General features: G+C 48.9%; 3 protein-coding genes across 7 annotated transcripts in view; all 3 read right to left on the bottom strand.

Moving 5' to 3' along the window:
• Positions 1-7,864, bottom strand: part of CLOCK (clock circadian regulator) — a 112,698-nt gene extending 104,834 nt beyond the window's left edge. The window contains exons 1-2 of one of the 5 annotated variants that reach the window (XM_062198812.1): positions 7,846-7,864; positions 6,842-6,920 (exon numbers count right to left, since the gene is read on the bottom strand). The gene's annotated coding sequence lies outside the window, so the exon portion shown is untranslated. Of the gene's footprint in view, positions 1-4,253; positions 4,356-6,841; positions 6,971-7,582; positions 7,603-7,845 lie in introns of those variants that run through there. The other 4 variants (XM_062198811.1, XM_062198815.1, XM_062198814.1 and 1 more) reach the window with 4 other exon arrangements.
• LOC133765374 (collagen alpha-1(I) chain-like) lies at positions 7,842-10,626 on the bottom strand. The gene is made up of 2 exons (XM_062198942.1): positions 10,453-10,626; positions 7,842-10,277 (listed from the first exon to the last, which is right to left on the bottom strand). The coding sequence occupies exons 1-2, from the start codon at positions 10,624-10,626 to the stop codon at positions 7,842-7,844; spliced, it is 2,610 nt and encodes an 869-aa protein (XP_062054926.1).
• Positions 10,627-19,464: 8,838 nt separating this feature from the next.
• Positions 19,465-21,003, bottom strand: part of PDCL2 (phosducin like 2) — a 45,895-nt gene continuing 44,356 nt past the window's right edge. Inside the window, exon 6 of the mRNA XM_062199294.1 lies at positions 19,465-20,006. Coding sequence (XP_062055278.1) covers positions 19,852-20,006 — 155 coding nt within the window. The 3' untranslated portion in view covers positions 19,465-19,851. The remainder of the gene's footprint in view (positions 20,007-21,003) is intronic.

Below are 21,003 nucleotides of genomic sequence, written 5' to 3'. Positions count from 1 at the left end.
AAATTCACAATTTATTGAGATTTTAGATGATTTTTTTCACCATAGATTTTCTTTACGGTTTTCAGTACTTTAACTCTTTTCCAAATAGCATGATTCACTTCACAAAAAAAAAAAAAAAATCCACAAAATCATTTTCAAAAACATATCAATATTACAAATTTTAATGATCAAAGTAACAGGCTTACAGAAAACAGAAGAATGTAATCAAGTCTAAAAAGTTGAACAATGTAAACGTATTTCACAAACTCTACTGCTAAAACTAAGACATACATATGGTTTTCAACACAGACTCAGTGTTCATGTGTGTGTGTGTGTGTGTATCTCATCATTTCTGATAGAAACAAAAATTTTCAGAGAAATAGCTTTTCCACTAATTATTTCTTTCATTTCTCGTTTCTAATAAGAAGTTGTGAAATTTCTTCTAAACTACATAAGTTAAAGTTGCAAAATCAAATTTAATCCTAATATTTTTCTCTTATTTTAATTTGTGGGGTTTGTTCCTCAATAACATCTAATATTACCTCAAGTAGAATTTAAGTTTTAAGCACACAGAAAAACTAGTCATCAGTTTTGTAAATTAGCACTTTATTTTGGAGCCTGTGTTGTGGCACAGTGGGCTAAGCTGCTGGATACAAAGCTGGCATCCCATATACACGCAGGTTTGAGTCCCAGCTGTTTATGGTATTTTGTTTTTAACAAAAAACGCAAAGTTTCTGTTTGACCTGATTTTTAATATAGAGTCACTATCATTCTATATGAATTCTAGTTCAGAAGATAGTCTACTGAAATATTTCAAGGTATCAATTCTACCTGCTTATTAATGCTACCAGTTCAGATGTGACAGCATTAATTTTTGAAAAATTGGAAGTATCCAACACAAAAATATTAATAATTATTACAAAAAACATAGATGAAAATACTATAGCCACTGAAATGTTGTAGAAAACCTTTGACGTGAAGACTGACATACTGCCAGTCTGCACTGCAGTGCCTGCATTACAAGCCCACACATCACACATCTGTAAGTGTACACACACTCACATAATGACTAAATCAAATGCAGGAGGAAGATATTCCAGAAGATTAACAACAGCATCCATTGGTGATGGTATTTCCAATGATATTTTAAAAATTTAATATGTACATTTTTATTGCTTCCCAAATGTTCTATATTAGAAATGTGTTGTTTTTATAACTGGAAGGATGAGATCAAGAAAGGCAACTGCTGACATTAAACTATATTAATATAAAAGATAAATTACCAGATTTGCATACAGTTTAACCTTCATTGGTACAACTCCATTTGTTCTTTGGTTTTAAAACACAGAGAAGGCAAGTGACAGTGAAGACACTGCTTGAGGGGCTAGAATTGTGAAGCAATGGATTAAGCCACTACTTGTGACAATAGCACGACATATTGGAGTTCAAGTCCCAGTTACTCCACTTGCAATTCAATTTCCTGCTTAAGTGCCTGAGAAGGCAGCAACAGATGGCCCAAGTGCTTGGGTCCCTACCACTCATGTGAAGACCTAGATGGAGCTCCTGGCCCAGCCCGGCTCATAACTGGCTCTTACAACCATCTATGAATCAGCTGATAGCAGACTGATCCATCTCTCCCCTCTATCCAGCCCCCTTTAATTCTGCATTTCAAATACATAAATCTTCTTTAAGATTTATTTATGTATCTGAAAGTCAGAGCTAGAGAGAGGGAGAGACAGAGATCTTCTGTCTGCTATTCACTCCCCAAGTGGTTACAGGGCCAGGGCTGAGCCTGGCCAAAGCCAAGAGCTACATCTGAGCCTCTCACATGGGTGGCAGGCACCCAAACATTTGGGCTATCTTCCGCTGCTTTCTCCAGGTCATTAGCAAGGAGCTGAATGGGAAATGGAGTAGCTGGCACACGAATCAGCACTCATATGGTATGCCGGCATTAGAGGGGCAGCTCTGCCCACTACAACACAAAGCCAGCCCCATATTTAAATCTTAGTATTTTTAGATAAATGAATAAATAAATAAAAGATGCTGTCTGGGACAACCCCATTCCATACAGAACACCTAGGATCAAGTCCCGGCTCCACTCCCAATTCTAGCCTCCTGCTAATATACACTCTGAGAAGGCAAATGTGCCTTCTAAATGTGAACTCTTTACAAAAGATAGGAATGTTTGTCTTAATATCTGACCTTAACGTAGAAATAAAAATATTTCTGAATAAAAAGTAAATCATCAATACAACTTGCTATAAAGTAAAACACATTCATAAAATTTCATTTACAACTGATTTTTATGACCTTCTAATACTAAAAAATAAGCAGAATTGTATCTTTGTAAAATACACAAAAATATAACTGAGTTGAGACTATATTTATGCAAAAAACTTTTGGTAACATAACAGCTGCATAACCAAAAACACAGAGGAAAACAGGAATCTCTTCATCCGCCTAACTTATGAAGCAACAGCGAACAGCCATTAACAAATGGTTGTAAAGCAAACTATAAACATACATGCTATTATATAATTACAGTCAATTAGTAAGAGTAATTTGCTCCAACACTTGAAAGAGTTCTATAAAAACACACACAACTATGTCCAGAACTTTGGACTCAGAAAGAGAGAAATGCAATGTCCACTGGTATAATGTTTATAAGAAACACTTAAAAAATATTTGACTTTATACACCTGCAAAGAACTGTAAGCAAACAGACATAAATAGTAAGAGGCAGTTTCTCCCTCCACAATGCTACTGCTTTATTAAAATATTCACAGTAAGTAAATATTGTATTTGACCTGTCACCAAAGTAAAAACGTGAAGTGACATTAAGTATGTGCTTTGAAGAAACAATGAGATAAGAGGAAATAACTTTCTTTTAATACTAACAGTGCCTGACACATTTGATGGTAGATAAGAGTTAAATGACAGAATTAATTTTTCCTAAGGACTGCAGAGGTTGTATTATAACAAATACAACAGCAAATAGTTCTTTCCAGTGGGAAAGCTTTAAAAAAAAAAAAAACTTTTAAAATTGCTATCAGTCTCACAGATGCCTGTTAAAAGGATATAAATAACTCTTCACATTGAGAGCTAATATTTGAGCTTTTGAAATTTGTCCTTTTTTCTTTTTAAAAATTTATATTTGAAAGGGAGGGTGGGAGAGAGATCGTCCATCCTCTGGTTCACTCCCCAAATGGCTGCAACAGCAGAGGCTGGGCCAGGCTGAAGAAGCCACAAGCCAAGAACAACATCCTAGTCATCCAAATGAGTAGTAGTGGGCCCAAGCATTTAGGCTTTCTTCCACTGCTTTCCCGGGCCCATTAGCAGGAAGCCAGACAGGAAATGGAGCAGCTGGGACTCGAAACAGCACTCATACAGGATAGTGGGATCACAAGCAGTGGCTTCATCCACTTTGTCAGCCCGTGTTCTATCTTTTTTATTTATTTATTTGAAAGGCAGAGTTGGCCGGCGCCGCAGCTCACTAGGCTAATCCCCCACCTTTGGCGCCAGCACACCTTGTTCTAGCCCCGGTCGGGGCGCCGGATTCTGTCCCGGTTGCTCCTCTTCCAGTCCAGCTCTCTGCTGTGGCCTGGGAGTGCAGTGGAGGATGGCCCAAGTGCTTGGGCCCTGCACCCACATGGGAGACCAGGAGGAAGCACCTGGCTCCTGGCTTTGGATCGGCGCAGTAGGCCGCAGCGCGCCGGCCATAGCAGCCATTTGTGGGGTGAACCAACAGAAAAGGAAGACCTTTCTCTCTCTAACTCTGCCTGTCAAAAAAAAAAAAAAGAAAAGAAAAGAAAAGAAAAGAGAAAGGAAGAGACAGAGACAGATCCTCCACCGTCTGGTTCACTCCCCACATGGCTGCAAAGGGCAGGGCTGGCCAGGCAAAGCCAGGAGCTTCATCCGGATCTCCCACTTGGGTGGCAAGAGCCCAAGCACTTGGATCATCTGCTGCTGCTTTCCCAGGTACATCAGCAGGGAGCTGGATCGGAAGTGGAGCAGCCAGGACTCAAATCGGTGAACATACTGGATCCTGGCAGTGCAGGTAGTGGCTTAACCAGCTGTGCCACAATGCTGGCCCCTCTATCCTTTCTTAATCAATTAAAAGGTTGAGGTATACATTCTCCCTCAAAACCCTATGTTCTGCCCACCAAAAAACAAGCTGGAAATCTGGAAATCTTATCACCCTTCTAAACCTTGCATTTTTTTTTCTCCTACAATCTATTTTCCCTGTGTTACCTTTGTTATAATTATGTACATACCAGTTTAAGCAGACTGGATTTCAAACCACTGAGGGCAGCAGGGTCAACTGTACTGCATCTTTCTAGGCACCTAGCACAGGAGTCTTGGGTAATACTCTGAACTTCCTACAAACTCCATTACCTAGAAAGCAACACAGCCTGGTAATTCTTTGTAGCTTGGTAAAACTCTCTCTCTCTCTCTCTCTCTCTCTCTCTCTCCTAGAAAGGCAAGGCAGTGTTTTTGCTGTTAAACACAAGCCAGACCAAAGGGCCACCTCTTCCCTTTCCGCTTTAAGGGCTGATTCCATGCAAGTCAATCAGTGTCCCTCCGTCAACTACAGAGGTTCCTCAGGTTCACTTCAGAAGGAGAGGCTGATGTCATCTAGGGGGCTTCCCCTGTGGTTTGCAAGTACAGGAGAGTAAAATCAAAGTTTAACCCACAAACCACAGACAAGGTCAAAAGCCAAAGAAAATCCTACAACACAGGCTCTCAAGGGTCCTAAAATCCAAGTGAATTCCATCCAGACCAAAGAACCCCTCACATCAGCACAACCTTTGCAAACTGCAAGTGCCTCCCGGGGACTAGCACCTCACCAGTGAAAAGATGAGTCTGCCCTCAGGTGCAACGAGATGCTCAACGTGGTCGCCAGCCAGCCCTGTGGTCATGAGCCCACAACAGGGGCAACCTGGCAGAGTGCAAGGTAACTCAAGACAACCGTTTTCACGACTGAATAGGATGTATCTGTAAAGCACAGAAAAACATCTAGAAGGCCACACACGGAAGTGCTAGCAGCGGCTGTGTCTGGGGAGGTACGTGAAATCCAAACTAAACTATGTAAAGGAGATTTTCACTTATTGCAACTACACTACATTGCTTTTACTTTTTCATGAGAATCAACCTCTATAATTTTTAAAACATTTTAGGTAAAATTTCCAATGTGCTTTGACTTCCTAGAGAAGACTGAATGAAGGGACGGACGGGCACTTGGCCCACGAGCTGCAGCAGGCAGCCTTGATTTGAATCCCAGCTCTGCAGAACCCAGCCTCCCTCTAACGTGCACGTGGGAGACCCAGATCAAGTTCCTGGGTCCCAACTTCAGCCTGGGCCAGCCCCAGCTCCTCTCAGCATTCGGAGAGTGAACCAGCAAATGGGAGATTTCTCTTTTCCCTCCCCTCTCTCGAATGTAAAAATAAAACGTTCTAAAAAGACTGAACAGATTCACAAGGAGTTCAACTAAAAAAGGTAAGTGCCATCTTGCACAAGTTTGGCCATCAGAAAGTTCCACATCACACAGAAATAAAAGTTATCCTATCCTACAAAAGAAGGCTGAAAAAAAGTAACGTTGTGAAAACTGAGCAGACTCCACTCACTAGTACTCTGACCACACGATATTAATCACCAAAGGGAGCACCAACATCCCTCCTAAAACAATATCTACCCCAACAACCTCTTTTCCAATCTACCCTTGTGGCTGACAGAGCGAAAAAGTCATTAATACGAGGCTTTAAATAATGCACAGTCATAAAAACATGTTTTTTGTACAAAGAGAATGCTGCCTGTTTTTTCCTTAAGCAATAACTCTACACAAATTCACATTTCACTTGAGAGGTCTTCTCCGATTTTCTTAAGAACCTTCCCAACCTGAAAAGCCAAACTACCCTGTATTAGTTTATTAAGTTTACTATCATTTTAATGAAGTACTCCTATCCGCTATTTGTAACAAAAACTGGGGCTTAATAAAACACAACTGACTCATGAGAAAAGGGGAGAGACACAAAGATGCTCTGAAAGCATATTCCAGCCAGCTGCGACACCAATTATAAACCAGGTCATTATCCCTTTCAGCAAGCTACAAGATCGCTAAACAGCTTTTCAAAGTTACTTGTCCATAGTCTCACATCTTAAAATCCAAGTGGAAGTAGTCAGTTTCACCTAAGCTTTATTTTTCCAAGAAAATAACTAAAATACTCAAAATGGCCCCAAATCACCATAAACAAAATACCATAAAACTAAACAAAACCATATAAACTATTTTGGGAAGGAAGGTTTTTTTTTTTGTTTCACCAGGTATGCGAATGCACAAGGCAGTCACAGTCTGAAAACGGACAGTCAGCTGACGCAGGCTGCGCCCTCTCCTTCCAGGGTCTCCCCAGAGCTCCTTCCCACGCAAGGAGCGTACGCCAAGTCCACAGTTGCCGCTCACCCTCACAGGCAACACAGCGCACGGCTCACCCTACCTCACACCGGCGTTCCTTCCACTTTCCCGCAGGCACACTCGCTTTCCTCCCGTGTCCGCACTCGGAGAAAAAGGCCTGGCTCCCTTCCACAGGTGACCAGGGCCTCCTCTACCCCCCTTCTACAGGTGACCAGAGCCCCCTCTACCCCGGCGTCCCTCTCCCTTCCTCGTGCCAACTCTGAATGACAACCCCCTCCCAGCAAGCCCCTCCGACCAGACTGCAGGTGTCCCCGGGGCTTTTCAGAGCCACCAACCCATTATCTGATGACCGCCTAGGAAGGGTGTTTTCCAACAGGAAGAGGAAAACACCCGATGTCCCTCCATCACGTCGACGGCAGCTCCAAGTGCAATGCCACCTTCCGGCGCAATTACCTTTGATCCCGGGCCTCGGCGCGAGGGTCACCCCACCAGCGGCGGCGGACGCGTCTTCGCGTCGCGTGCTTCTCTTTCCCTGTTAAGAGAAAACAGTGATTTTTTTGGTTTTGGCTTCTTTTTTTCAAAGCGAGCCTGAGAGGCACAGGGGACAGACAGAAACCCACAACCGGGCTGGACGGCCCACCTGCCGGCCCAGGGTTCGGCTCCCACCCCGGCGGGAGACCCTGGCCAGGCTCCGCGGGGTCTTCGAAAAGTTCGTGGAAACGCGTTCCACCGAAAAGCTCCGCGTGCGTGTTTTTTCCCAACCCCCCAAACATCTTAATCCCTCGCCCGCGAACTTTGCGCAGCGCCCCGAGACAAACTCTGCCGGAGGCGACAGGCGCCCCCGGGCCCGAGCGCCATCTCCTCAGAGGGCCCGCGGCGGCCGGCCAGGGCGCGGCGCGGCCCGCGGGCTCCCCGGGGCCCGAGCCCCGAGCCCTCCCGGCCCCGGCGGCCGCGCGGGGATCCCCGCAGCAGCCGGCCGCCCCAGCGCCCCAATGGGCGCCGCGCCAAGCCTGCCCGGGCGCTGACAGGAGTAAAGTGGGTCACAGGGCCTAGCGGGCGCCCGGCGGCCGGCCGGCGCGGGACGGGGCCACAGCGGCCCGGGGCCCCCGCGCCGCAGCCCAGCCCCGCGCCCGCCGGGCCCCCGCCCAGCCCCCGCCCCAGCCCCCGGCCGGCCGCCGCCCCCCGCGCCCTCACCGTGCGGCTCGCGGCGGCTCCGGCTCCTCCCCTCCCCCACCCGGGCCGCGGGCGCGCGGAGGCCCCGAGCCCGCCGCGGCCGGGAGACGGCAGCCGCCGGCAGCGGGGGCTGCGAGTGGCGCCCCCCGCCCGCCCCCCACAACACTGCACCGCCACAGCCGCCCGCTCCGCCTCCCCCTCCTCCGCCAGCCCCGCAGCACGCATGCGCGGCCGGCCGAGCGGCGGACGCCAGGCCCGGGCCCACCCGGTGGGGCGCCGCTCACCGGGAGCGCGCGCGCGGCGGCGGCTCGGGGTTTCCTTCCGGACGCCGGCAGCCGCGAGCCGAGGCCGTGATTGCGCTCCCGGCGCATGCGTCGTCGGTGACCCCGGGGCCCGCGGCCGGCCGCGGCTCTGCGTCCGCCCCTCCCCTCGGCTCCCCGCGCGGCGCGGTGCGCATGCGGGTTGCCGGCGAGGCGGCGCGGGGCCGAGCGGGGAGCGGGGTTCCCCGGCGCCCCCTGCCCCGCGCCGGCACGGCCGGGTGTTGGCGGGAGGCGGCCCGCTGCGGCGGCGCTGGAGCCGCGCGACGCCCCTCTTCGGGTCCCGGGCGAGGGACCGCGCCCGCCCCTGGAGGAGGGAGGTCAGGGGGCGCCCGACGGCGCTGGAGTCGCCTTCCTGGGCTTTCCGTGGCCGCGGCGGGGACAGGCCGGGACCCCGACCTGCGTGGCCGCGGCGGGGACGGGCCGGGACCCCGACTGCGGGGGCTGTGGGGGCAAAGGCAGGGACCCCGACTTGCGGGGGCTGGGGGGGCACAGGCCGGGGCCCTGACTTGCGGGGGCTGGGGGGGGCTCAGGCCGGGGCCCTGACTTGGGGGGCCTGGGGGGCACAGGCCGGGACCCCGACTTGCGGGGGCTGGGGGGGCACAGGCCGGGGCCCTGACTTGCGGGGCTGGGGAGGGACAGGCCGGGACCCCGACTTGCGGGGACTGGGGGGGCACAGGCCGGGGCCCTGACTTGCGGGGGCTGGGGGTCTCCTCGGGACCAGGTGTGAAGACTCCGCTCGGGAAGTCTGTAAGAGGACAAAGCTCTCGCGGTAGTGCCTCCACGGCCCGAGTCCCAGGTCCCTTGGCTCCGAAGCGGAAGGCATCCTGGTTCAGAAACACTTTGTGTGGGCCCTGTCTCTCGGGTAGATCTCCGCGAACGCCAGACCCCGCCGTGTGCTCCACCCCGGCCCCGTGGGCCCTGTCTCTCGGGTAGATCTCCGCGAACGCCAGACCCCGCCGTGTGCTCCACCCCGGCCCCGTGGGCCCTGTCTCTCGGGTAGATCTCCGCGAACGCCAGACCCCGCCGTGTGCTCCACCCCGGCCCCGTGGGCCCTGTCTCTCGGGTAGATCTCCACGAACGCCAGACCCCGCCGTGTGCTCCACCCCGGCCCCGTGGGCCCTGTCTCTCGGGTAGATCTCCGCGAACGCCAGACCCCGCCGTGTGCTCCACCCCGGCCCCGTGGGCCCTGTCTCTCGGGTAGATCTCCGCGAACGCCAGACCCCGCCGTGTGCTCCACCCCGGCCCCGTGGGCCCTGTCTCTCGGGTAGATCTCCGCGAACGCCAGACCCCGCCGTGTGCTCCACCCCGGCCCCGTGGGCCCTGTCTCTCGGGTAGATCTCCGCGAACGCCAGACCCCGCCGTGTGCTCCACCCCGGCCCCGTGGGCCCTGTCTCTCGGGTAGATCTCCGCGAACGCCAGACCCCGCCGTGTGCTCCACCCCGGCCCCGTGGGCCCTGTCTCTCGGGTAGATCTCCGCGAACGCCAGACCCCGCCGTGTGCTCCACCCCGGCCCCGTGGGCCCTGTCTCTCGGGTAGATCTCCGCGAACGCCAGACCCCGCCGTGTGCTCCACCCCGGCCCCGTGGGCCCTGTCTCTCGGGTAGATCTCCACGAACGCCAGACCCCGCCGTGTGCTCCACCCCGGCCCCGTGGGCCCTGTCTCTCGGGTAGATCTCCACGAACGCCAGACCCCGCCGTGTGCTCCACCCCGGCCCCGTGGGCCCTGTCTCTCGGGTAGATCTCCGCAAACACCAGACCCCGCCGTGTGCTCCACCCCGGCCCCGTGGGCCCTGTCTCTCGGGTAGATCTCCGCGAACGCCAGACCCCGCCGTGTGCTCCACCCCGGTCCCGTGGGCCCTGTCTCTCGGGTAGATCTCCGCGAACGCCAGACCCCGCCGTGTGCTCCACCCCGGTCCCGTGGGCCCTGTCTCTCGGGTAGATCTCCGCGAACGCCAGACCCCGCCGTGTGCTCCACCCCGGTCCCGTGGGCCCTGTCTCTCGGGTAGATCTCCGCGAACACCAGACCCCGCCGTGTGCTCCACCCCGGCCCCGTGGGCCCTGTCTCTCAGTAGATCTCCGCGAACGCCAGACCCCCCCGTGTGCTCCACCCCGGCCCCGTGGGCCCTGTCTCTCAGGTAGATCTCCGCGAACGCCAGACCCCCCCCCCGTGTGCTCCACCCCGGCCCCGTGGGCCCTGTCTCTCAGGTAGATCTCCGCGAACGCCAGACCCCGCCGTGTGCTCGAGCCCGGCCCCGGCAGCCGTGGGGACGCGGCCTGGCCCTCTGCGGCCGCACCGCACGGGGCTCCTCCTCCCAGCCCCACCGGCGAAGCTCGCTGGAGTCCGTGCGCTGTCCTGGGCTGCAGACCTCTCCCGGTGGCAGCCTGGAGCCCTGTCTCCTACATGGGTTCTAAGAAGGCGGATTCAGAGATGGGGCTCCGGCCTCAGATGTGTCTGATGCTCTGAACACGTGAGGTCTGGATTCCTCCGGAGAGTTCAGTTAAACTACTGAGCTGTGGCTGGGTTTGTTTGAGTGAGGTTTTCTGTGACATGCTGTCAGGAGCCCTAACCTACTGGTAGCAGCAAGGAGGAGGCAAAGCTACTAATACCGATACAGTAGGCAGCCACCAGGTTTGAATGCTTTTCTTGGGTGGATATATGGATTTCACTCTGGACATGGATCCCACCTCGTACATCTTCTAGAATGTGTGTCTTCAAAACGACCTTTGCCCTCTTCAGTGGCTTCATTGTCCTCTTAGTCACCAGGATCAAGCCTTGTTCATCTCTGACTCCTCCCTCCCCCACCTGTGTATTTAATTATTTACCAAGCCCGTTGATAATCCCTTGGTTCTTGCGCAGCCCTCTGCCCTGACTTGAACATTTCCCACGGTTCACTTCACAGCCTGTCCTTGCTACGCATATTCTCTCCAAGATAAAAACTGTATCAGAAAGCAGTAGCTTTCCAAGTTTCCATAAAACAAAAACCCTTAGCTCATAGTTTTATACATCCTAAATGTATATCCCCCAGCCTAAAACCTTTCCTTAAACACAGCTTACAGAATTCACACGTTCTGTTCAATCCTTCTTACATGCCTTGGTATCATCTTAACGGCATTTCCAACTCCCTTCTCAACTGACTTCTAGTTGATAACGTGAGAGGGACAAAATAGCACAGTGGTCAAGAGTACAGAATAGGGAGCTGAATTACCTGAATCTAAATCTCAGGTCACCTCTAGCTGCCTGGCCTTAAGTGAGTCACTTCTGTAATTCCAGCACCTGTGAAGGGAGGCTAACAACAGGCCCATCTCACAGGGTGACTGAGAGGAGACTGTGCAGTAGTACCTGGTGTATACACGGTCCCACAAGTGCTGGCCATTTTTATCGATGACGTTCCTGTTCGTGCAATCCTCTGTATTTTGCTCAAATGCTTCGCCACCGCCATGGGTCCCATCAGTCAGAGTAGTGTCTACTTCATAATACCTCTCAGCCCTTCTTTCTCTGTCATTACTGATTTTACTACCCTAGCTGACAGTGAAATATAGGAAGCTTCAGATGTGTAGAACATGGAATAGAATGCAGGTTGTAAAAGAAAAGAAGAGCCTACATGGTTTAGCCAGTTATCCGTGTTCTTTCTAATCCCTGTAAGACAGAAACAATATTTGGTGGTATTATGGGCCGCGCAGTCAATAGCTGAGGTGTAAATCCTAATGCTGAGAGACTGAGCAAGTCTTCCTCTGAGCTTCAGGCTACTTATCAGAGAATTATGACCAAATGCAAATTATACTGCTACATAAAGGTTGGTGATGAGGAGGGTAGTTGTAAATCTTTACAACTTTGTATCTCACAAAGGTTGATAGTCTACCCACCCCCCAGCCAATAACTTCAACCGACCACCCCATTTAGAACAATCCTGGAAGCTGGCTCTGTGGCACAGTGGGTAAAGCCACCACCTGCAGCACCAGCATCCCATATGGGTGCTCATTCGCATCCAGGCTGCTCCACTTCCGATCCAGCTCTCTCCTGTGGCCTGGGAAAGCAGTGGAAGATGGCCCAAGTCCTTGGACCCCTGCACCATCAGGGAGACCCAGAAGAAGCTGCTGGCTTCAGATGGGCACAACTCTGGCCACTGCAGCCATGTGGGGAGTGAACCAGCAGATCCAAGACCTCACTCTCTGCCTCTGCCTCTAACTCTGCCTTTCAAATAAAAGTAAACATATCTTTAAAAAAAAAGAACAATCCTTGGCTGAAAGACTCAGCTTAGTTCCTCACTGGAATGGCTCACATATTTTTACCTCCTACCCACGCTCTCTTCAAGGATTTTGCAAACTCTTTAACGTCCAGTTCCTGCGTGGTATCTCTTCTTGGGTGTCTCAAATATCAATGGATACCCCTTCAGTCTTTTCTCCACAAAACAGCAAGAATATTCTTTTGAAACTATGAATAACACCACATTATGTTCCTTCTAAAAACCTTTTATTATTTCTCATTATATCCAAAAATGTTTTTTAATATTTATTTATTTGTATTTGGAAGGCAGATTACAGACAGAAGGGAGAGACAGAGAGCGAGCATCCATCTGCTGGCTTACTCCCCAAATGAATGAATCAGCTAGGGCTGGTCCAGGCTGATCCAGGAGCTTGTTCTGAGTCTCCCATGTGGGACGTCAGCTCTGCCATGTACCCAAATTCTTAATCATGGCCACAGCACCCCATGTGATCTGGGCCCTGCCTACCTCTCCAGTCTGTGGTGGTCACCCAGGCTTGTTGGCGGGCTGGGAAAGTCCCTAGCTAATAGTGGAAACTTCCTAGCTCCGCCCAGAAAAATAAATTTTGTGACAGGGAGAACCCACTGGACAGCAAGGAAACAAAACAATGAGCTATGAGGAGGTTACCGCCACATAGAAGCCTCTCAGATTGCAGTCTGGGCACCAGACAGCCTCGCCGTCCTGTGAGGCTGCTGCCCCTGGCAGTGTATTCAGTAAATCTAACTCTACTCTGACTGCTCTGGTGAACTCCAAGAACCCCCATGAAACATGCCCCCAAATCCTGATCCTACCGGAGGCTCACGTGCTCACAGGGATGGTTGCTATTACCCACTGCAAAGCTCACCAGACACAAAATAAGGAGATTTCCACTAGAAACAAGGATGACAAACAAGCCAAGGCAGCCACCAGATTGTCCCTTCAGGCTGCTGTGGTTCTCAACATGGTCCCTTCTCCCCCTCAATACACCCAAGAAGAATCCCAAAAGGGCTTAGAGCCTTCAGCTGCACTAAGAGGACCTGATGACAGGCTTCTTCTCCCAGGACCTCCACCAAGCTACTCATCTGGAGGCCAAAGCCCCCAAGGACTAAGTGCAAGGATGTACCCCAAGCCCTGCAAGCTCTCATGCGTTCCCCACAGGCTACCACACAAACCCAGAGGACGCCCATGAACTTCCCACTCTCCTTCAACCTATCCAAAGTCAGGGCCCCTGCCTGGCAATGACTGGCAAACATCTCACACCCATGCCTCCCTGCAGCAGGCTTAATATCTCTGGTCTTTGTGGGCACCTTTGCTGGATGGGTAGAAGCATTCCCTACGAGGTCCAAAAAGGCTTCTGAGGTTGTAGCAGCCCTCCCTGACCATAACCCCCCCTTGCTGCAGGCTCCCCTGCTCCCTGCAATCAGACAACAGTCCAGGCTTTATCGAGCAGACGGTGCAAGAGGGCACCAGAGCCCTCCATATCCATTACACTACACGTGGCCCGTCATTCCCCAGGCCTCAGGAACAGCAGAGAGGGCAGGCAGACCATGGGAAGCTCCCCCAACACCAATGCAAGAGGTACAAGAGCCATGGCTGACTCCTCCTCTGGCCATCCTGAGGCCCCACAGTGCCCCAGGATCTGAGACACACTGCAGCTTGTTCAAGCTCCTCTGTGAGTTACCTTCTTCCAGACGGATCCCCTGTGAGGCCCTGAAACCACTACCTGGCACAGTATGTCCAGTCCCCCTAGGGCCAACCATACAGGTTGGAACTATCAAAGCCAACACAGCCCAAGGCCCAGTCGCACCTTCCTATACAAACTTGTGCCTGGAGACTGGGTATACCTTAAAGTTCTCTCACAGGACAAAAAACAGACCACTGGAATCTGTCTGAACCAGATCCCATCAAGTCCTTCTGACAGCGCCAACAGCAAGAACGCTCCAAGGCTTTTTCCCATGGACCCTCCTCTCCAGGGTCAAGAGTACACCTCCCCCAGAGGGCAATCCATCCGTGTTACATAATTCTGTGAATTTGTCAGAGATCTGTGCCTGCTGTTCAGACAGGTCTCAGGTGGTGCTCACCCTAACTCCCAACACCCATGGCTGCAGATCCCAGTCAGTGTCTCTCCTCTTGCACCCAAGTATCCCATGCAAAAAAAAAAATCAGAAGAGGTACAGCACAGTATTAAAAACACCCTTGCAGGAGTGGATGCAATAGAGACCCTGGGCTTGGGTTCTCAATTCCTCAGGTGAATGTGGCTTCTATCTTCTCTCCCATCCCTAGTTATTCCTCTAGTATCTCTCCTTGCCATTACTCCTGGCCCTCCTTTTTTGAACAAATTAATTCAGCATATCTCCTTCTGAACACCGCAGATCTATTTTCAAGTGGTAGAGCAATAAGGACATAAGTGAGGCCACCTACAGTCCCCTGGGTAATGTGGGCATCTATTTCCAGAATGGACCACCCCCTCTTCCCTGAGGCTCTTCTACCTACTGGATTCCTGAAGCCACGGCCCTGGGACACCCCAAACTCCTTGGAAAACTGACAATCAAAGACAGGGGCAACATAACACCCCTGAGCAGCAGGAAGCAGTAATTGGACCTCCACCCAAATGCCATAGATTGGTCATCCTCTTATCTCTCAGGGGACTGGGGGGTCATCTGGAGCATATGGCAGCTGGGGAAGGCCCTAGGTAACAGCAGTGGAAACCTCCCAGCTCTGACCAGAAGAAAGGCAAAGGATGTGAGAGAGAGACCCCATCGGACCACAAGAAAACAAAACAGCTGGCCTATGAGGAGGCTGCCGCCACAGACAGGCCTCTCAGATTGCAGTCTGGGCACCAGACAGCCTCGCTGTCCTGTAGACTGCTGCCCCTGGCATGTATTCAGTAAATCTAACTCTACTCTGACTGCTCTGGTGAATTCTGACTGCCCCCAGCGCTCACCCCCACCTGCTGCTTCCTGCAACACAGCCTCCCATTTTTCTACTCCTCTCCTGATACTCCCACTCAGAAACTTCCTTTTCATTTCTTGCTGTATCCTTAGGCTTTGGTATATGCCATGTCCACACCTGTCCCTCCCCCCCATCTTTTCTTACAACTGGTTCCCACCAACCCTCCTCCCACATAATTCCCACAGGTATCGGTTTTCATTGTGTCGACCATACCTTTTTTGAATTATTTATGTAGTTTCTTATGTATTATCTGTCTTCCCCGTCACCGTATGGTAGTCACCAGAAGGACAAGAACTGTGTATTTCATTCACCAGTGTACACACAGTGCCCATTTTAATGTCTGAGATGAAGGAGTGATTAAACGCATGATGAGCTGAACATGCATGAAAAGTTAACCATGCTACAAAGATTTTTTTTTAATTTTTTTTAAATTATTGTAACTTTTTTTTTTTTTGGACAGGCAGAGTGGATAGTGAGAGAGAGACAGAGAGAAAGGTCTTCCTTTTTGCCGTTGGTTCACCCTCCGATGGCCGCTGCGGCCGGCGCATCGTGCTGATCCGAAGCCAGGAGCCAGGTGCTTCTCCTGGTCTCCCATGGGGTGCAGGGCCCAAGCACTTGGGCCATCCTCCACTGCCTTCCCGGGCTGTCATGCTACAAAGATTTTTTAGGACCATCTTTATATCCCACATTATGGTAACAGGCAAGTTGTTATCCAGAAGTAGCCTTAGAAATATGAGTAAATGAGAGTACAAAGTGGGGGGGAGGGGTCGTGAACTACGATGTCCCTAACACTGTGATGATAATCCAGTATTTGGAAGCTCACAAGAATACAAAACACTGTCGTAGAGAGAGCCAACACCTGTGTAAGACGCTGGGTGAAGTTCACAATAGGAAGCAAAGGCCATGATGTGCTTCACCCAGATGCGGCAGAGAGTGACTGGGGCCAGGGTCGTGGGTGGTGAAAGATTCCCCAGCACAATCAGAGTGAGCAGCATGAGATTCACTGAACCCCTGTAAAGGAGCAGCAGGACAGCCAGAGGCTGGAGGCTATACAAGGACTGTAATCCCAGGGGCATTCCTGTAGTGGCGGCCTCCTCGTAGTTAGGGAGCTGTTCTGCAGTCCAGTGGGTTTTCCCAGTTAGGTAATCTGCGCTCCTGGGCAGAGCTGGGAAGTTTTATTGCTGATAGCCAGAGATTTTCCTGCCCACCAGGAGTCCCCAGGGTGACCTCTACACTAAGTAGCTGCCAACATTTGAGAATGGATACCAGCTCTTTCAGCTCCAAGTTGGGCAGAACTAAGCCTACATGGCCAAAACCTTCAATGCCCCAATCTCGGGCCATATAAGAAGAACACCTGGGAAAAGGAAGAGTCATTGAACCACTGAGACACATCTTGCTAGGTTCCTGAGGAGTACAGTGGCTTCCCCACTGCTTTTTATACCTCCATCCTGCCCCAAGTATAATGACCAAGACTCCAATAGAACCAGCTAGAAAACATGGAGAAGACCTAAGAAGGGGATACTGGTTTTTCATCTACTCTCAGGTTTGTTGATATTGCCATGCACCCACCTGAACACAGGAGGGACTTCAAGAGAATTAGCTGGCCAAGGAGAGAGCTGAAGTAATCCAATTTGCCTTCCCGCCATTCGGTGTAGCACAGATGCATAAATTCTGATGGGCCGATTAGTGCTGTGTAGGAAGTATTGTCCAGGATTACCCATCTTGATGCCTAAGGGGGGAAGATTCTAGCAGCAAGAGGGAGGAGAGAACCCTGACCTGCCCCTCTGTGGGTCCATGCCGTGGGGAGGCTGCCTCAGGGCTTCTAGAACTCAAGGTACCCATTAAAGAGTGAACATCTGAATGCAGTGTGCATGGCCCAGAGAAACATTCTTTTCAGCCCTACACCTCTTCCCGGTACTCAGCACCAGAAGGATGGTTCTGCAAAGGATAGGGAAATAACTGGTTAAAAACGAACCGCACCGTCCATCTGCAAGTTCCTTGAGTTGCAAGTTCAGTGAGACAATGTGTGACTTGGAGCTGAGGCTGGAGTTTAAAATGGACAGATTTCATAAGAGGCCGGCGCTGTGGCGTAGCAGGTAAAGCCACCACCTGCAGTGCCAGCATCCCATATGGGCACTGGTTCTAGTCCCAGCTGCTCTTCCAATCCAGCTCTCCGCTGTGGCCTGGGAAAGCAGTGGAGGATAGCCCAAGTCCTTGGGCCCCTGCACCCACGTGGGGCTGGGAGGAAGCGCCTGGTTCCTGGCTTCAGATCGGCACAGCTCCAGGCTTTGTGGCCATCTGGGGAGTGAACTAGAGGACAGAAGATCTCTCTCTGTCAACTCCCTCTCACTGTCTGTAACACTACCTCTCAAATAAATAAATAAATACTTTAAAAAATACCCAAGGTTTCTATTTAAAACAAAAAAAATAGAGTGTGGGGAAAGAGTTAAAGAACAGGCTCAGCCATCTTCAAGGGGTTTGCTGCCCAGTGCTTCTCAGACTTTAATGTGAGTATCATCACCTGGAATCACCTTAAAATGAAAATCCCCTTTCACTACGTCTGGCATGGGGCCAGAGAGTCTGTAATTCCCTCAAGTTCTCCGGGAATACTGGTGATTCCAGGATGACGTTTTGACAAGCAAAGCACTACAAAGGAGGAAAGGGAGTTCAATAGAGCATGTTGGCAAAGAAAAGACAATGGAAATAGGTGAAATACAATCTTTTTGTAGGTCAAACAGTTGAATATTGGGCAATAAAACTGCTAAGTTTCTATCCCATCAAACAAAAGTTCATTCAATAAAATGGGAAATGAGATTATATGTTAAGTAATTTACTCACATTCTGACAAATATGTATGCCTTACTTAAATGACAGGTGTTTTGAAGTAGCAGGGACCTTTGTCACCAGGCAAGAGTCCTGGCTAGCATATGCATGTGCACTCTGCAGAAGAGAGGGGCTGGAATCAATGAGCCAGTTCTAACATGCTATCATTGTGCAATTCTTACACATGATAAAGTCTTCAGAAATGTGTTTCTGTGTGAAAACTGATTGTCACTTGACTATGAGCTAAGAGTTAGAAAGGAAATATATACCTTCATTTTCAGCTATCCTAAGTACTATAATTACTTCCTCTGCTAATTTTAACTTAACAAAGCAGATAAATATGTATTTACTTAAGGAAGATCACTTTTAGGGGAACATCTTGCATTTGGTTTCAATTGGAGGGCAAATGTGTTCATGTTTATATATACCAAGTGGCATTAGAATTACAGTGTTAACTTTATGATACTATGCCTCTCCCTCACACCCACAACCATTTTATCCTGTATAGCAATGTATCCATTCATTTATTAAGGGAAGTTGTGTCAAGATAACTAGGTAATTCTCTGACATGATTTTATCCTATTTGGTGAATTAAAATAATGCTATTAATGGGAATAATCTACTTTTCAGTTCTCTGCAACATCTAAAGTCTCTAACTTCTAACCAACAGCAACAAAGAAACTTTTCTTGACTTCATGTTAAATTGCTCCAATTCTCACCCATACATGTTCGTAATCTAAGCATTGAAACTCACTCTAGATTCTCTTACAAACATTGGTGGACATCTATAATGTGAATCGTGGGTCATCAGAAAGTGGAAGAATGCAATGTAGAGCCGAACTCCTGTAGGCTGGATTTCCCACTCCTTCTTCCAAAAATGGTGGTCATTAATATGCCAACGTAAAACATCCTGTAAGTTTTCTGCAGTGTCCTCACATTATACATTTTCTCAGGATGAATTATTTTCTAATTTTTATTAAAACAGATAAGTTCCGTACATAATATATTTTTCTCACCTCGCCTCAGAATTTAGAAATTTACATGTCATACTATCCTAATGATTCTATAATTTGATTATTAGTGGGAATACTTGGTAATTTTCTTCTCTAACTTAACAGAATTATTTAGAATACAAAATGAGTGGGGATGTTTCTTACATATTTTCAGAATCTTCACATTATACTATTAAATAGTAAATTTTTAAAAGATTTATTTATCTATTTGAAAGAGTAAGAGAAAGAGAGAGAGAGAGAGAGAATGAATCTTCCATCTGCTGGTTCACTCCCCAAATGGCCACATAGCCAGGGCTGGGCCAGCCTCGAGCCAGGAGCCAGAAGCTTCAACCCAGTCTCCCACGTGGATGGCAGGGGCCCAGTCCCTTGGGCCATCTTCTGTTGCTTTTCCCAGGCCATTAGCAGAGTACTTGAGTGCCTGCCAGCCACATGGGAGACCCAGACTGTTTGAGGCTCCTGGCTTTGGTTTAGCACAGCCTTGACTGTTGTAGGTATCTGGGGAGTGAAATAGTATATGGAAGATCTCCATTTGTGTCTTGGTCTCCATCCCCCAAATATTGAAAATGATTTTTTAAATGTTAAAAAATATATGTTGACTTACATGAAATTGTTATGGTTTCCCCATTATTTTCACTCCCGGGTCTCTTTGGAGAGAACAGGCAACACAGAGAACTTGGAATTTTTGTGTTTGTGTCAAGCATAAAAGGCTGTGTAAAAGGCTGTGTCACAGAGAAATGTTAAGAGTTTAGTAGAAATACTGGTTTTGTTGGAAGCAATGAATATTGTGAAATACCTGAACATTTTTGAAATGACATATAAACTGTGATTCTAATATAAAAATGAAAATCAATCAATCGATAAGCTTTCTGGTTTCCATTATAAAGGCAGCAGTAAATAAAACATTCCATATACATGTACTGTGATGATATTTACCAAATATTTCTATTTGGTATCATTATCACTGTTGGAACTATTACTGTCATCATAAATGGAAGTGTTTCTAATTGAAGACATCATCATATCTATAATGCCTTTTTTGGGGTTTGCTTCCAAATCAGTCTGAATTGCTCCAACTTCTGCTAGCTTCCATTCAAGTTCTGCAAAAAAATAACCCATAATGTTTAGTCAGATAAAAAAAAACCTTTAAAATAGAAAAGTTTCTCATCTATATGAAAAAATAAGTTGACACTAATAACATTAATATAGAAATGATAATCAAAACTGGATAACAATGAAAGTACTAGAATATCAAACACTGGATACAGCAAAGTTACACTTAAAGTAAGAAATTATAATTAAAATAATTATTTTTACATGATTGCAAATAAATGGCTTAAAAGTTAAGGAAGTTTTAGCCAGCACTGTGGTGCAGTAGGCTAAGTCTCTGCCTGTGGAGCTGGCATCCCATATGGGTACCAGTTCATGCCCCAGCTATTCCACTTCCAATCCAGTTCCCTGCTTATGGCCTGGGAAAGCAGCGGAAGATGACCCAAGTCGTTGGGCCCCCTGCACCCATGTGGGAGACCTGGAAAAAGCTCCTGGCTCCTGGCTTCAGATTGGCTCAGCTCCAGCTGTTGCAGCCATTTGGGGAGTGAACCAGCAGATAGAAGACCTTTCTCTCTGTCTCTCCCTCTGTAACTCTACCTCTCAAATAAATAAATAAAATATTTAAAATAAAAGTTAAAGAAGCTAAGGAAAGAATAATAAAGTAAACCTAAGGATACTAGAAGGGATATGAGGAAGAGAATATTTTAGCAAAAATAGCAAAGCAAAAAACCAGGGATAGCCAACAAAATCAAGAGTTTGAAGAGACGGATAGATGCACCTCAGGCGAGAAAAGACGAGAAACCAAATAACAAAGAATTTGCATGGAACATAACCAGTGACAAGATCCCATTTCATATCCTTCAGCTTGCCAAAAAATAATAGTCTAATGATACCAGGATCTGGTGAAGATGTAGGTAAATGGGAATTCTCATAAAGATGAAAACTCTTACAAGATTGTAAAAGCCACAGGACTCCTTTGAAAAAACATGCAAATATGTCAGAAAATGTTAATAAGAAAGCTTAGAGAAAAAAAATACAAGTTACTAA

Source organism: Lepus europaeus, chromosome 8, assembly GCF_033115175.1.
Source record: "Lepus europaeus isolate LE1 chromosome 8, mLepTim1.pri, whole genome shotgun sequence".
Classification (NCBI taxonomy): domain Eukaryota; kingdom Metazoa; phylum Chordata; class Mammalia; order Lagomorpha; family Leporidae; genus Lepus; species Lepus europaeus.
The sequence above is the reverse complement of the archived record's forward strand: the minus strand, read 5'-3'. Positions and strand labels throughout refer to the sequence as shown.

Bases quoted from the DNA above. Each gene is read 5' to 3' on its own strand.
- LOC133765374 (XM_062198942.1), bottom strand. From the start codon at position 10,626: ATGAAGCCACTGAAGAGGGCAAAGGTCGTTTTGAAGACACACATTCTA. The intron at 10,278-10,452 runs GTAGGTTAGGGC...GAACCCATGTAG, and splicing joins CCTCCTCCTTGCTGCTACCA to GAGACAGGGCTCCAGGCTGC.